The sequence below is a fragment of the Odontesthes bonariensis genome, chromosome 18 (assembly GCF_027942865.1).
Source record: "Odontesthes bonariensis isolate fOdoBon6 chromosome 18, fOdoBon6.hap1, whole genome shotgun sequence".
In the NCBI taxonomy this organism is placed as follows: domain Eukaryota; kingdom Metazoa; phylum Chordata; class Actinopteri; order Atheriniformes; family Atherinopsidae; genus Odontesthes; species Odontesthes bonariensis.
In genome coordinates, this window is record NC_134523.1 from 24043173 (window position 1) to 24057670 (window position 14498).

The 14498-nt window shown below is 40.3% G+C and overlaps 1 protein-coding gene and 1 long non-coding RNA gene across 2 annotated transcripts; both read left to right on the forward strand.

The window, feature by feature from the left end:
- Positions 1 to 6693: 6693 nt before the first annotated feature.
- LOC142367098 (uncharacterized) lies at positions 6694 to 7184 on the forward strand. The gene is made up of 3 exons (XR_012767013.1): positions 6694 to 6734; positions 6946 to 6963; positions 7052 to 7184. It is a non-coding gene; the product is annotated as an uncharacterized LOC142367098 (long non-coding RNA).
- Positions 7185 to 11691: 4507 nt separating this feature from the next.
- Positions 11692 to 14278, forward strand: LOC142367377 (major histocompatibility complex class I-related protein 1-like). The gene is made up of 6 exons (XM_075449343.1): positions 11692 to 11890; positions 12446 to 12724; positions 13037 to 13348; positions 13515 to 13616; positions 13832 to 13864; positions 13982 to 14278. The coding sequence occupies exons 1-6, from the start codon at positions 11692 to 11694 to the stop codon at positions 14002 to 14004; spliced, it is 948 nt and encodes a 315-aa protein (XP_075305458.1). The 3' UTR covers positions 14005 to 14278.
- The last annotated feature ends 220 nt before the right edge of the window (positions 14279 to 14498 follow it).

Genomic DNA, 14498 nt, shown 5'->3' on the forward strand with positions numbered 1-14498 from the left:
GGACTTCACTCTCTCAAGGCTGCAGTCATTGCGCTTTTGTAGGCATCGCCATCTTCCTTTCAGTCTGCCAAAAGCATTTTCAACCCCAAGCCTTGCTCTGCTTGTTTTCAGGTTAAATGTCTCCTGTTGGTGAGTGAGGGCACCGTTGTGTCTGGGAACGGCTTCATGAGCCAGCTTGTCAGCAGATAGGCAGCGTCTCCGATGACGCAGTAGGCAACATCCTTTCCTCCAATACTCCTGTACTGCTGTGAAAAAACCTCCGCTCTCTCTGCCAGCTCCCACAGTGCAGACAAACGTAGAACTCTGGCATCATGCAAGCTGCCAGGTTGCCCAGTGTACACATTCCAAAGCAAACCTCTTCCATCAACGACTGCCTGCAAAGTAACAGAATACCATCCCTTACGATTGAAAAACTGTGTGGTACTCTTCGGGTGCTAAAATAGGAATCATCAGCCCCAACACACTGTGGTACCCCCCATCTCTGCTCAAAGCACTGTGACAGTTCTTTTAGTTTTACTGCATTTGGCATCCTAATGACTTCAGGCAACAAGATTTCTTCCACAGAGGAGCAGAACTCCTTTAAATAGTCACAGGCAGTTGAAATGCCAACTCCGAACAGGTGTGCTATGCTCACACCTATTTGGAGTTAGTGGCGAATTTCCATATGGCAACAGCAACTCTCTTATCGAGCTGTACAGCAAGACGATCAGTTGTGTCCATTCTCTCCAGTGACGGCTTCAGACGGCGACAAACATACTGAAATGTTTCTCTGGACATATGGAAATTCTCTATCCACTGCTCATCTGTTAAACTGGGAACAACCTTTGTCCACCACTCATCAACTTTGCTCCGGACCCAGACGGACGGCGAGGAGTGTTGTGCAATGAGCTGCAGCAAACAGAACACGAGTTAGCTACAGTCTGCAAACAGTAGAATAACGGCTGAAATGTTTAATAAGTTAAACTTACATGTCGTCTCTTTTGTCTGCGGCACTCTGCTCTCCTTCTTTCCATCATGAACCGAAGAAGTATGGCCTGCCGCTCAATCCTTTGTCTCCTGACTCTCTGTGAGCTCTTCCAGCCTCGATGTTAGATGCCTCATTTGATCGTCCATTAATAAAATTAGCGTCGTGCAAACCATGAACACGGTGGCCTCCTCGTTCTCCATTGTGGTGTTGTTTTCTTCTCTCCTTACTTTTTGCGGGGTTTTGTTGAGTGTGGCACTAAAGTAATACATGACATTACATTACGGTCATTTTGCAGACGCCAAAGCGACTTACAATAAGTGTCCACATCGGTAGGCAAAAGAACTTCAGGTCACAAGAAATCATAAGTGCATTTCCTTCCAAAACCAAACAGCTAAGAGCATAACCAGTGCTAGAGTAAGTGCAGTAAGCCGACGGTTGTGTCGCATCAGTCCCTATCAAGGTCCCGACTCATGTGCAAATGCAAACTGAAACAGTTCCCCTGGGGAAGGACAGTTTTCAGAACGAAATTTGAGGAGGACCGTTCTTAGAACTGCGTTTTTAGAACTGTCAACTGCGTTCTTATTAGAACTGCTCTGTCAAAATGCGGCTATTGTGACAGTGAGGGCCTATGGGGCCAACGACCAATATTTCTGGGTATCGCTTCCCAGCTGATTCTGCATATATCTGATTTTAGCTATGACATGAACAAAGACATAACTAGTCCCTCATCCTGGGTGCTGCAAGCCCTCATGGATTACATAGTGCGGTTTCTGCCATTAAAGGGATAGTTCGCCTCTTTTGACATGAAGCTGTATGACATCCCATCAAGCCACCTAGCGATAGCCGCACCTGTTACGGTGTTTGCTGCTCGGAAGCAGGGGACTGCTCGGTCTGCTCTTTGGTCTGCACAGTTTACATTGGACGCATTGATATCAAGGGAGGTAAAAATAGCGCCAACCGATGTGAGGTCTGACTTTTTCCTGGAGAACGATTTTGTGATGCAAATGTATTACTCTTTTGAACGCATATTGTTTTGAGAAGCAAGACGCTTTATTTTTCTAGCCCCAGCCAACTAGCCGGACTACCTTCGTCAACTCCAAAACGAGGCTGGAACTCAGCTCACAGGACCCAGCGGGGCGTAAGTCAATGTTCATAAATGATATTGCCAATATGTGATGTCATACAGCTTCATGTCAAAAGAGGCGAACTATCCCTTTGAAGCTTCTTTTTGTAAGGAACTACATCAGCCGACAAAATAAGGAGATCCCAAAGCAATAATCAGAGCTGTTGCACTCACTTAGAAAAACACTTTTAGAGCTGAATTTTCTTGGATGTGTGACTGAAACCACTTTGTTGCATCTTCTCAGTTTCTCCTTCAGTTTCCAGTTGCTGCTGTTGTTGGAGGTGCTGTAGGCCTACTGCTGCTGCTGACACTCGCTGGAATCCTCTGTGCAAAGAACAGTAATGGTGAGACACCACCACTTTCACTATCCCGACAGGCAATGATAAGGAAGAGGAGAGTCTTTAAATTAACATCACATGTCGCAGACATGATCATCTCCAACAGATAAACATCTGAAGAATATTTTATGTCAGTCTGTGTTGGAGGCACAAATAATCTGGGCACCACTCTTAGTCAGACACTGACCCATCAGCATGTTTATGGAGAGAACCTCAGAGTGCTCCAACCTCTGTGTCGGGAACGTCTTTTTCCTTGCTCTGGAGAAGGTTTACCATCTGCATTTTGCTTTACACCCTCTGTGAGGGGATTTTAAACAAGTTACAAGCATGTTTGTGCTGATGCCACTAAGAACGTCTTACCAAGACAGCTGCTGAACTGCAGCCTGTGTTGGCATTTTCTATGTTTACAGGAACGACTAAATCTGTTCCACATAACCTTGCATCACTAACAATATATCTTTAAAGTAAAGAGTCCACACTTTCACCATCACTTCTGTGGCCTCTTTTAGTGAAATCACCCAAAATTCACACACTAGAAAAAACAAGCTCCCTGACAGGTCAAACAAGCAACAAACTGTGTTTGTTTTGGTGATGAGAAAGAAGGGCATTTCACACCTGAGACATGGAAGTGTACAGCAGCAGTTTGCCACAAGAAGGCAACTTTGTCAGTTCAAGGTGTACGAGAAAGGAAACGTGCTGTCCCAATAATATTATATGTTTCTTTTACATTTTGATGATCAAAACTGTAGGGAAAAAAAAGAATTTCACAAAAAGTTTAACAGAAATGTGAAATATAGAGAAATGTACAATAAATCTGTAAAAAAATTAGAATGATTATGAGGGAAATATTTGAAACAACAGACTTTTAAGGGACATCAGTCAAATATTTTGTAAAAGAAAGGTAATATGTGATCTTGATGTGAGAGAGGAATGGCTTGTGGATCTTTTTTCTTTCCTGTTCCTACTTTTGAATTCTCTCTATTACTTTAAAACAGTAACCTCACACTGAATCACGTGGTCAATACTGCTTCTCAGTTTATTTCAACCTCATATTCATATAGGTCAATGGTCCCGGATATTCTTTATGGCCCTCCAAAATATGCCCGTAATGTATTCCATCCCTCAACACCGTCCATCTTGTTTCTCTCTGTTCATTCTCTATGGCGAGTACATGTGTCGTTCCTTTTTTGGCCACTGGCAGGTTTTGGCGCTGTTGCACGGCCTTTTTCAGAGACTCTGGCCTATTTATCGACTGCTGCAAATGTAATAACATAAACGCATTTTTGTCTGCTAATGGCCACTGTACTTAGAATCCTATGCAGTCATAACATAACGTTCACACTGCTCTCACCTCAGTATTGTGTGTCAAGAATAGCCTCCTCACCTCGTCAAAATAAAAGCACTTTTTTAAAAAGAATTTATTAAATCATACATTGCAAAATGTTTGAATGCAAAATGTTGTTAAATAAGCTGAGTAATGGAGGAATGAACAGGTGCAGTGAATGAACTAATGAACTGAGTGAAGGGAAACTAAAACATGGCAAAACTAAAAACTAAACATGGACTAAAAACCAAAACGTGACCTAAAACATAAAACTTAAAACATAAGTCCTGTGGCGTGACAATTTCCTTAGAAAGTATTTTAACCTATAGTCACAGCTCACTGCAGACAACAGGCAGAATCATGAGGCATGCATTACTTAGAGGACACCACAAAAGCAGGTCTTCCTAATATATATTCTGAATATATATATACAGTACAGACCAAAAGTTTGGACACACCTTCTCATTCAAAGAGTTTCCTTTATTTTCATGACTATGAAGATTGCAGATTCACACTGAAGGCATCAAAACTATGAATTAACACATGTGGAATTATATACTTAACAAAAAAGTGTGAAACAACTGAAAATATGTCTTATATTATAGGTTCTTCAAAGTAGCCACCTTTTGCTTTGGTTACTGCTTCGCACACTCTTGGCATTCTTTTGATGAACTTTCAACAGGTAGTCACCTGAAATGGTCTTCCAACAGTCTTGAAGGAGTTTCCAGAGATGCTTAGCTCTTGTTGGCCCTTTTGCCTTCACTCTGCGGTCCAGCTCACCCCAAACCATCTCGATTGGGTTCAGGTCCGGTGACTGTGGAGGCCAGGTCATCTGACGCAGCACCCTATCACTCTCCTTCTTGGTCAAATAGCCCTTACACAGCCTGGAGGTGTGTTTGGGGTCATTGTCCTGCTGGAAAGTAAATGATGGTCCAACTAAACGCAAACCGGATGGAATAGCATGCCGCTGCAAGATGCTGTGGTAGCCATGCTGGTTCAGTATTCCTTCAATTTTGAATAAATCCCCAACAGTGTCACCAGCAAAGCATCCCCACACCATCACACCTCCTCCTCCATGCTTCACGGTGGGAACCAGGCATGTAGAGTCCACCCGTTCACCTTTTCTGCGTCGCACAAAGACACGGTGGTTGGAACCAAAGATCTCAATTTTGAACTCATCAGACCAAAGCACAGATTTCCACTGGAAATGTCCATTCCTTGTGTTCTTTAGCCCAAACAAGTCTCTTCTGCTTGTTGCCTGTCCCTAGCAGTGGTTTCCTAGCAGCTATTCTACCATGAAGGCCTGCTTCACACAGTCTCCTCTTAACAGTTGTTCTAGAGATGTGTCTGCTGCTAGAACTCTGTGTGGCATTGACATGGTCTCTAATCTGAGCTGCTGTTAACCTGCGATTTCTGAGGCTGGTGACTCGGATGAACTTATCCTCCGCAGCAGAGGTGACTCTTGGACTTCCTTTCCTGGGGCGGTCCTCATGTGAGCCAGTTTCTTTGTAGCGCTTGATGGTTTTTGCGACTGCACTTGGGGACACTTTCAAAGTTTTCCCAATTTTTTGGACTGACTGACTTTCATTTCTTAAAGTAATTATGGCCACTCGTTTTTCTTTACTTAGCTGCTTTTCTCTTGCCATAATACAAATTCTAACAGTCTATTCAGTAGGACTATCAGCTGTGTATCCACCTGACTTCTGCACAACACAACTGATGGTCCCAACCCCATTTATAAGGCAAGAAATCCCACTTATTAAACCTGACAGGGCACACCTGTAAAGTGAAAACCGTTTCAGGTGACTACATCTTGAAGCTCATCAAGAGAATGCAGAGTGTGTGCGAAGCAGTAACCAAAGCAAAAGGTGGCTACTTTGAAGAAACTAGAATATAAGGCGTATTTTCAGTTGTTTTACACTTTTTTGTTAAGTACATATTTCCACATGTGTTAATTCATAGTTTTGATGCCTTCAGTGTGAATCTACAAAGTCAATAGTCATGAAAAGAAAGGAAACTCATTGAATGAGAAGGTGTGTCCAAACTTTTGGTCTGTACTGTGTATATATATATATATATATATATATATATATATATCATAAATGTTTCACTATGTGCATATTTTAGTTTCATCCTCAGATTGATCTATTTTCTATTTTCATCAAGTTGTTCTTATCAAATAATAAATAATATAATAAAATAATAAACAAATAATGAAGTTGTTCAAACGGGCCTCCTCTGCAGCAGCGACAGACAAAAATACCCTGCTTTCACACCCATATTTAAAAAATACAGTGTTTAAATGAAGAATGATACAGAATATTAAGAATATTAATAATATACAGCATGTAAAACTTAATGTTTTCTGAAGAACAATGGAAATCAGCCAGAGTGGGATTATTACAAGCATATGTGCAACTCATGTGAGAAAAGAAATAGTTTGCAAAGCAAGAGGAGATCAAAGGTTTTTTCTTTCAATCTATGAGGAACCAACAGAGCAGGTTGATCAAGTTTATTTTCAGATAAAGACGTCTTTTATGCCGTCGTGAAGATAAAAAGAAAAAAGTGAAAGTATTACCAACTGAAACATCTTTTGTTTGTAACTTGATCATAAATATCCCGACTGCATGTCCTGGGTTGTGGAGCGTTCACTAAGTACAGAAGGAAAATCAATCTGGAAAAAAAGTACAAAACTTTGTCATTTGTCTTTCTAGGACGATGCACATTAGAACATTATCAGGTGTCCATCCTCAGGGAAACCACTTTGCTGCATAAATAATTTATTCTCCCACTGCCTATTTAATATAATTTTATCCTTTTTGAATAAAATTATGAAAAATATTGTTTTTCTTTGTTATTTTGGTGAGGAACCAGTTTATAAAATCTTGTGTGTTACATGCAGCAATTACAAAACTTTACACATAAAAAAATTCTCTGATTCCGTGGCTGTCACTGGATATGTGGCTTATAAGAAGAAGAAGGGTGAGAGAGAGAAAATGAAAACATTATCTGCTTAACTGACTCATTCAGTACTTTGCTATTTGACTTTGAGTCGCTGCCACTAAAGCAGGAAAAATCCTGATAAAAAGGCGATTTTGTGAAAATGTCTAAAAAGAAGTTTGTCTGTTTAGTAGAAATAAGAAAACCCTTTCGCAGCAAAAACTGAAATGGCTTTTTTTCTATTCAATTTCAGCCACACGTCATCAAGCTTGTAAGTACATTTGTTGTTCTGTTTGAAATGATCTGCCACTGATTTGTTGCTGAAGGATTCGTGCCTCAGTGTGTTTTGGACCTCACAGCTCCTGACAACTCCACTGAGCTCTCTGAGAAACTGAGTGCAGACACCTGATTGAGACTGAGAGCCTGATCCAGTGAATGATAACTCAACAAATGATTTGCATCGCATTGAGTTTCTTTGCAATAATAAAACTTTTGCCTCCTTGATATGGGCTGTTCGGTCCCTGTATGACCGGTGTCAGAGTTTGGTCCGCATTGCCGGCAGTAAGTCGGACATGTTTCCTGTGAGGGTTGGACTCCGTCAGGGCTGCCCTTTGTCACCGATTCTGTTCATAATTTTTATGGACAGAATTTCTAGGCGCAGCCAGGGCGTTGAGGGGGTCCGGTTTGGCGACCTCAGAATCGGGTCTCTGCTTTTTGCGGACGATTTGGTTCTGTTGGCGTCCTCAGGCCGTGACCTTAAGCTCTCACTGGAGCGGTTCGCAGCCGAGTGTGAAGCGGCTGGGATGAGAATCAGCACCTCCAAATCTGAGACCATGGTCCTCGGCCGGAAAAGGGTGGAATGCTCTCTCCGGGTCGGGAATGAGATCCTTCCCCAAGTGGAGGAGTTCAAGTATCTCGGGGTCTTGTTCACGAGTGGGGGACGAATGGAGCAGGAGATTGACAGGCGGATCGGTGCGGCGTCTGCAGTGATGCGGGCTCTGCACCGGCCCGTCGTGGTGAAGAAGGAGCTGAGCCAGAAGGCAACGCTCTCAATTTACCGGTCAATCTATGTTCCTACCCTCACCTGTGTTCACGAGCTGTGGGCAGTGACCGAAAGAACGATATCGCGAATACAAGCGGCCGAAATGAGTTTCCTCCGCAGGGTGTCTGGGCTCTCCCTAAGAGATAGGGTGAGAAGCTCGGTCATCCGGGAGGGGCTCAGAGTAGAACCGCTGCTTCTCCACATCGAGAGGAGTCAGATGAGGTGGCTCGGGCATCTGGTTAGGCTGCCTCCTGGACGCCTCCCTGGTGAGGTGTTCCGGGCCCGTCCCACTGGGAGGAGGCCCCAGGGAAGACCCAGGACACGTTGGAGAGACTATGTTTCTCGGCTGGCCTGGGAACGCCTCGGGGTCCCCCCAGAAGAGCTGGAGGAAGTGGCCGGGGACAGGGACGTCTGGGTCTCTTTGCTCAAGCTGCTGCACCCGCGACCCGATCCCCGGACCAGCGGAAGATAATGGATGGATGGATGGACATGATGTTGATAAGTGTGTGACTGCTCAGTAAAGAAGCACATTGTTTGAGTTTTTACTGGGAAAACATTTCCCTAAACCAGATGATTTAGTCTTTTTTTGTTTTTGTCTGATGGCAGGATGACATGCAGGCAAAATCTAACTTAACTTACTGATAAAGAATCGAAAAACTTTATGTACAAGGAAGCAAACAGAAAATAAATAAAGATCTCTATAGAGTCCAAAAATTCATAAAAGAACATTCAAGTTTCAAGCTCAAAATAAATGGCAAAACAAACAAATTCAAAAGGATGTAACAAAGCAAAGTGGCTGAAACAATACTCTTATTATATTAAGCTATACCTGATATTTAAATACACGTGATGTTGAAAAGGCTTTAAAAGCTTTAAAAGCTTTAAAAGCTGCTTATACACGTTATAATCAGAGAATTTTTTGTGCAGTTTTCTAAAATGCGTTCAAGTATTTAAAACATTACAAAAATACATGCCCAGTAATATTGTTTTAATGTTTTAAATACTTGAACACAGTTTTTTCTAGAGAAGATAATTGTTTTGTATATGGGATTATCGTCCATCGACTCTTTTGGGCTTTCACATGCGCGAGCGTACAACCAACCGGTGAGTGACATGCTGTTTATAAAGTTGTTTTGTAACGTCCCCATGCCAGTAATGTGAGAACCATGCATATGGTTTTGATGGTAAGGCTTGTGACTTTATTGTCGGATGGTTTATAAAGTGGTGTGACGTTTCTGCAGTGTGCAAGTTGTTGTTTTACGTGGAAGGGTTAGCGCTTGCCCCTTAGCCACCACGTATTAGCCTCGCATGACAGGGTGTCCGAACAGCGCGATCTCCACACAGGGAGCGCAGATTTGCACCTCTCTGTGTCCTACTATCAGTATTTGACAACCTCTAGCAATGGAAATGCGCTTCAAATGCCCCGGAGTTCCCCTTTAAGTGCACTAACCTGAGCATCCACTCCTATCACAAAGCAATTACAGTAGAAGGATGCAAACAATGTGCCCAAACTGCTTGTGTGAAGGAACTTTCAGAAGTCAGTGCTAAAATCATATCTGCAAGGAATGTGAATGGAATCTTTTCGCTCTGCACGCCTCCATTAAAGTTCAGGTGTTGATATGATGCCAGAAGTTCTGATCAATGGAAACATCTTCTTTTGCAGTCGTCACAGAGTAAAATAGGAAATTCCCCAAGATCGACACAATATAACTCTTGTGATTAACATATGCTGCTGGCATTTTTCTCAAAACAATAATATGATTTCAAATCAATTCAAACTTTTAAGGCGTGTGCTTTCAGATCCTTCTGCACATGAGACTGATCTGAGTTATCCAGCACTGTGGTGTGAGGCTCTGCTGAAAGCTGCTTCAACAGGGGTCAGACAACAGCCAAAGTGCTTAAACCAACATGTATGTTGACCAAAGCCTGTCTCATACGTCTCAATAAGACCTCAGATATTAAATTGTGTCAATTAGTTAACAGAGGGCATATTATGTCTCCTTTAAGCAAATAGCCCTTGGAACCCAAAAGAAGTGTTGGTGTAAACAGTGTTTCTTTTGGTATTTAGAAACCAGAAACATTTAATAACTTGAATTTTAGGCGTACAATCCTCACCCATTAAGGTTTAGACTGGAGTTGGGGGCCAATTTGTGTTTCCCAGTCCAGGCAATGAGACTGTACATTATTGAGGCTCTTGGGTCCACGCTGCCATCATGAATTCTAATATTAGTTTCTACAAGTTGATGAGTTGGTGCAATTTGGAAAATCAGATGCATATTCTATAGCACAAATAACATTTTGCCTTCTTAATTCTACTAGTATTAGTCATCCACTTTGTTTAGTGCGACAGGAAGTCATCCAAGAATTGAATGTGACATGAACCGAGAAAGAAAAAAGACTGAGTTACAGTTTGTGAGGTTTGTTAAAAAGAAAATAAAGACTTTTAAGATAAAAAGACTCAAATTACACAGACCAAGCAGGACAGGAAACAAAGAAAACTCTTTAGTTTCTGTTACACATGGGCAGAGAAGATCATAGAGTAAAAGATATAATTATTGTTGGTGTGAAATAAAAACATAATAAGTCCATTTAAAAAAAAAGAACTAAAAGAATGTTGGCACTATTTCACATGCTGGGTGTAGTCAGAATAGGACACACCTCATTGAGATCTTAACAAAACTATCAGAAAACAGACTGTTCAGCTCAGTTCTTCAGCTTCATTCCAACTATCTGAACATGATGAAGGGGATAATTACACTAATCCTCCTCTGTCATGCTGCAACTGCAGGTAGGAACATATTTAAGGGGTAGCCTATATCATTTTCTAATGTATGTAATTACTCTACTAGAGTAGCTCTAGAGCTGAACAAAGTAGCTCATGGTACTGCATTTGCTCATTAATAAAAGTGGCAGCTCAGAATTACCCAAGAGAACTGTATAAGCTAAAGAGATTCATGTATTCATTTTGTACCACAGAGTTTAAAGATAATCAGACTATTCAGACACGTTGAAAACTAAGATGGTTTTATAGAAAGTGAAACTGCTCAGTGTGTGCCGTGAGTTCAGATTTATAAAGTTTGTTTAGTCATTGATGTTTTAAACTTATATAAAATAAGCACATTATTTATATTCCATTTTATTCTATCTATAATAAAAATATAATATGTAAATGGATATGTAAACCTATATGTTAATGGACTTTCTACTAATCGGTCATAGAAATGACCAGAAGAAGGAATATTCTGTGTGATGGCTTATTCATGGACTTGAGCAATTTATGAGACATTTTTGCATTTTCTGAAATTGATGTGATTTATTTATGTCCCCTATTGTGTTTGAAATGGGAATTATTATGTGTGCCCTAATAATTCAGGGCTGGTGTGTAAGGGACATATAGATTGAAAATGTCGAGCACAGTGAGTTTGAGTGTGTGTGTGTGTGTGTGTGTTGCATAGAGGGTGGTTCACATGGGAGTAGTGAGAGAGAGAGTCAGGGTTGGGAGTAGCCGTAATTTTGTTGACCGCCACGCCATGTCACGCCACATTTTTTCATTCATCACCTTTTGTTTCCGTTTAATTTGCTGGTTTTCATCTTTACCTTAATCCATATTTGCTGCGCCGTGATAACTCTGTGTGGTTTGATTATAATAAATGCAACAAAAGCACATTTTGGATCTCAACGTATCTCTTGCCATAAACCAGTAGCTTGTCACAAATAAAGGAACCTGAGGACCCAACCTTAAACTCTGAGCGGCTAAAAGGTTTGAGCTGGAAGCCGCAACAATATGTGGGTGTATATATATATATATATATATATATATATATATAGAAATGCTGGCATGATGAATACAACATACAGTGTTTGAATTAACTACATTCTCTTTGTCCAGTGAAATACTTCTTGGAGCTTAATCATTTCCTGTGGTCTGGATCCCCAAATGTCCCTGAATATGCAATGATGGAAACTCTTGAGGGAGTTTTAGTGTTCTATATTGACGACAATACAACAACAGCAAAAGTCCCACATGACTGGGTAAGAGAATTGATCAAGGAAAATAGAGAACAATGGGAAGCATTAGGACAGAGTTGCTTGACTTACAGGCACACCCTCAAAGATGAATCTGACAGTTTTAATCAGGGCTCAGGACAAACAGAAGGTAAGTTACTGTTTTTTTTACTGTTGTTTGTTTAGGCTTTTTTTTGTTTTTTTGTTAGATTTATGCATCTCTTTATTTTCTTATTAAATGTTTATAACTGAAGTTTCACCATACATAAGGGACTGGGAAATATTCCTGATTGGTTATCAGAGCAGGACTAACATTTATTACAGCACAAAAATGTTTGACTTTGTTTTATCTTCTTCAAATTCTACTGATCTTTAGTGTTGTGCCAGTCTTTCTTATTGTTCATGTAACATCACATGTTTAAGGAATCGCTGTTCTGATCAACAGATAATCAATACTTTTGATAAATTAGCAATTTATCTATTTTATTTTAACTAATTGCTTTTAGTTTTTTACACATTAGCAAATGCTAGTGTGTTAGTATACATGCATAATTTAGATTGAACATGGAAAGCATTATTGTTTTCAGCATCACAAAATGACAAACTGGTGAAGAAGTGTAAATTCCAGGTGATTCTTTGGCAGTGATGATTAATTGCAGAGCTAAAAATGTGACATGAATAATCCCTCATTTTCTGTCTATCTCAGGTGCTCCCATTATCCAGCAAATTGTTTCCTGTGAGTGGGACGATGAGACAGATAAGGTTAATGGTTATATACGCTATGGTAACAATGGAGAGGATTTCATCTCGTTTGACTTGGATACGAAGACTTGGATCACTTTAGATGCACAAGCTGTAGCCATTAAAAAAGAGTGGGATGGAGATGAAGCCCGTAATGGTTTCTGGGAACTCTTCCTCACCACAGAATGTCCTGGGTGGTTAAAAATGTCTTTGACTTATGGGAAGAGCTATCTGACTAGAAAAGGTATATATAAATATAATATTTTCTATCTTCTTTTCTATCTTTTTTACTCTTTTCCTTTGTCAGAGATGACTGTAAACATGAATATTCTGTCAGGTATCAACTCAAGGCATGTAACTTAAGTCTAAGTTGATGACTTAGTGGTGCAGGATTTATGTCTTAATATGAGTACAAGACCAACCCAGCCACCACGAAATAAGGTAAACATGTAAACAATGTGCAATATAAACTGTAAACATATTTCCTTCAGACTGGTCTGACTAAAGTTGATGCAAGGTTAATAAAGAAAGATTTACATACAAACCATCTCTCCAGATCTTCCTTCGGTGTCTCTCCTCCAGAGGACTCCCTCCTCTCCAGTCACCTGCCACGCTACAGGTTTCTACCCTGAGAGTGCCTTGATATTCTGGAGGAGAGATGGTGAGGAGATTCATGAAGGCGTGGACCTCGGAAACATACTCCCCAACCATAACGAATCCTTCCAGATGAGTGTAGACTTGGAAGTTTCATCAATCTCACCTGAAGACTGGAGGAGGTACGACTGTGTGTTTCAGCTCTCTGGTGTTCAAAATGGCATCGTCACAGAGCTGAAGAAAGACGCGATCAAAACTAACTTCAGAAAGAAAGGTAAGAAAAAGACATTTAATGTATGAGACACATACTATATAGATTGTATTATATTCTTATAACTAAGTGATAAGCTGTTTGTAAAAACAGCTAGATACATAGAAGCTAATCAGTAGATGTAAATATTTTCTAACCTGCTTTACCTACATGTTTGTTTCCTGAACAGACACACTCTCTGTGGTCAGCATTGCTGTCATTGCTACAATGGCCGTTGTTATTGTCATCATCGCTGCTGCTTTAGGATCCATTGCTATCAAAAAGAAGAATGGTAAGAGAGTCAAAGAGTTGATAATATTTACATGGAAATAGGAGTCACGAGGGGAGGTACAAGACTCAGTTAAATTGTGTCTAAATCACAACATACTCAGTGAAGAAATAAGAAAACTTAACAGAAATTGTGTTTATTTATAATTTCTTATGATGGGAGCAATATTCAGTGGTAATAACTGTCAACTAAAAAACAATTGTCCTTCCATTTTCCAGACAGAGCCATTCTAGAGAGATCCTCTACACCACGTAAGCAGAACTTACACATATCCTACTATTTTCCTGACCTGGATATTGTCCTAACAATGTTTTGTGTAAAGTCAGTCCAGGATCAGTGGACCAACTGTGTGTTTTGGACCCCTACAGCTTCTGACACAATCTCTCTCTGAGAGACTCGTTGACCAGATCCAGAGACGAGAATGATGAAGGCAGCATCCTGCACTGATGTCACACATTTGGACATCCTCTTAAAAAAACTCAAAATACTTTTTCTTTTTCTTTTCTAGGCTTCTTCAGGCTTAACTAACTCATGGAATTAAGAAGAGCAAATACTACTTTTTTATATATGTGGATTGTTAGAGGGAAATTTGTTAGAGGGAAGCTAAATGTGTTAAATTGTGTCAGTTTTGGACGTTTTTTAAAACCGATAAAAGTTTGAATATGATTTTGCATGATCAAAGCTTTTTTCTCAATGTTATGTCATAATTGAATTAATTTCCAGAGATATAAGTGAAATATCTTTTTATATTACAATGCATAATAAAATGTTTAAGTAAATCATACAACTTTGTCTTTATTTTATTTACAAAATCAGAATCATGCATTACACCAGGCTTCTTCAAATTGCGGCCCGCAGAACCAACTTCCATGTGGCCAAGCATAT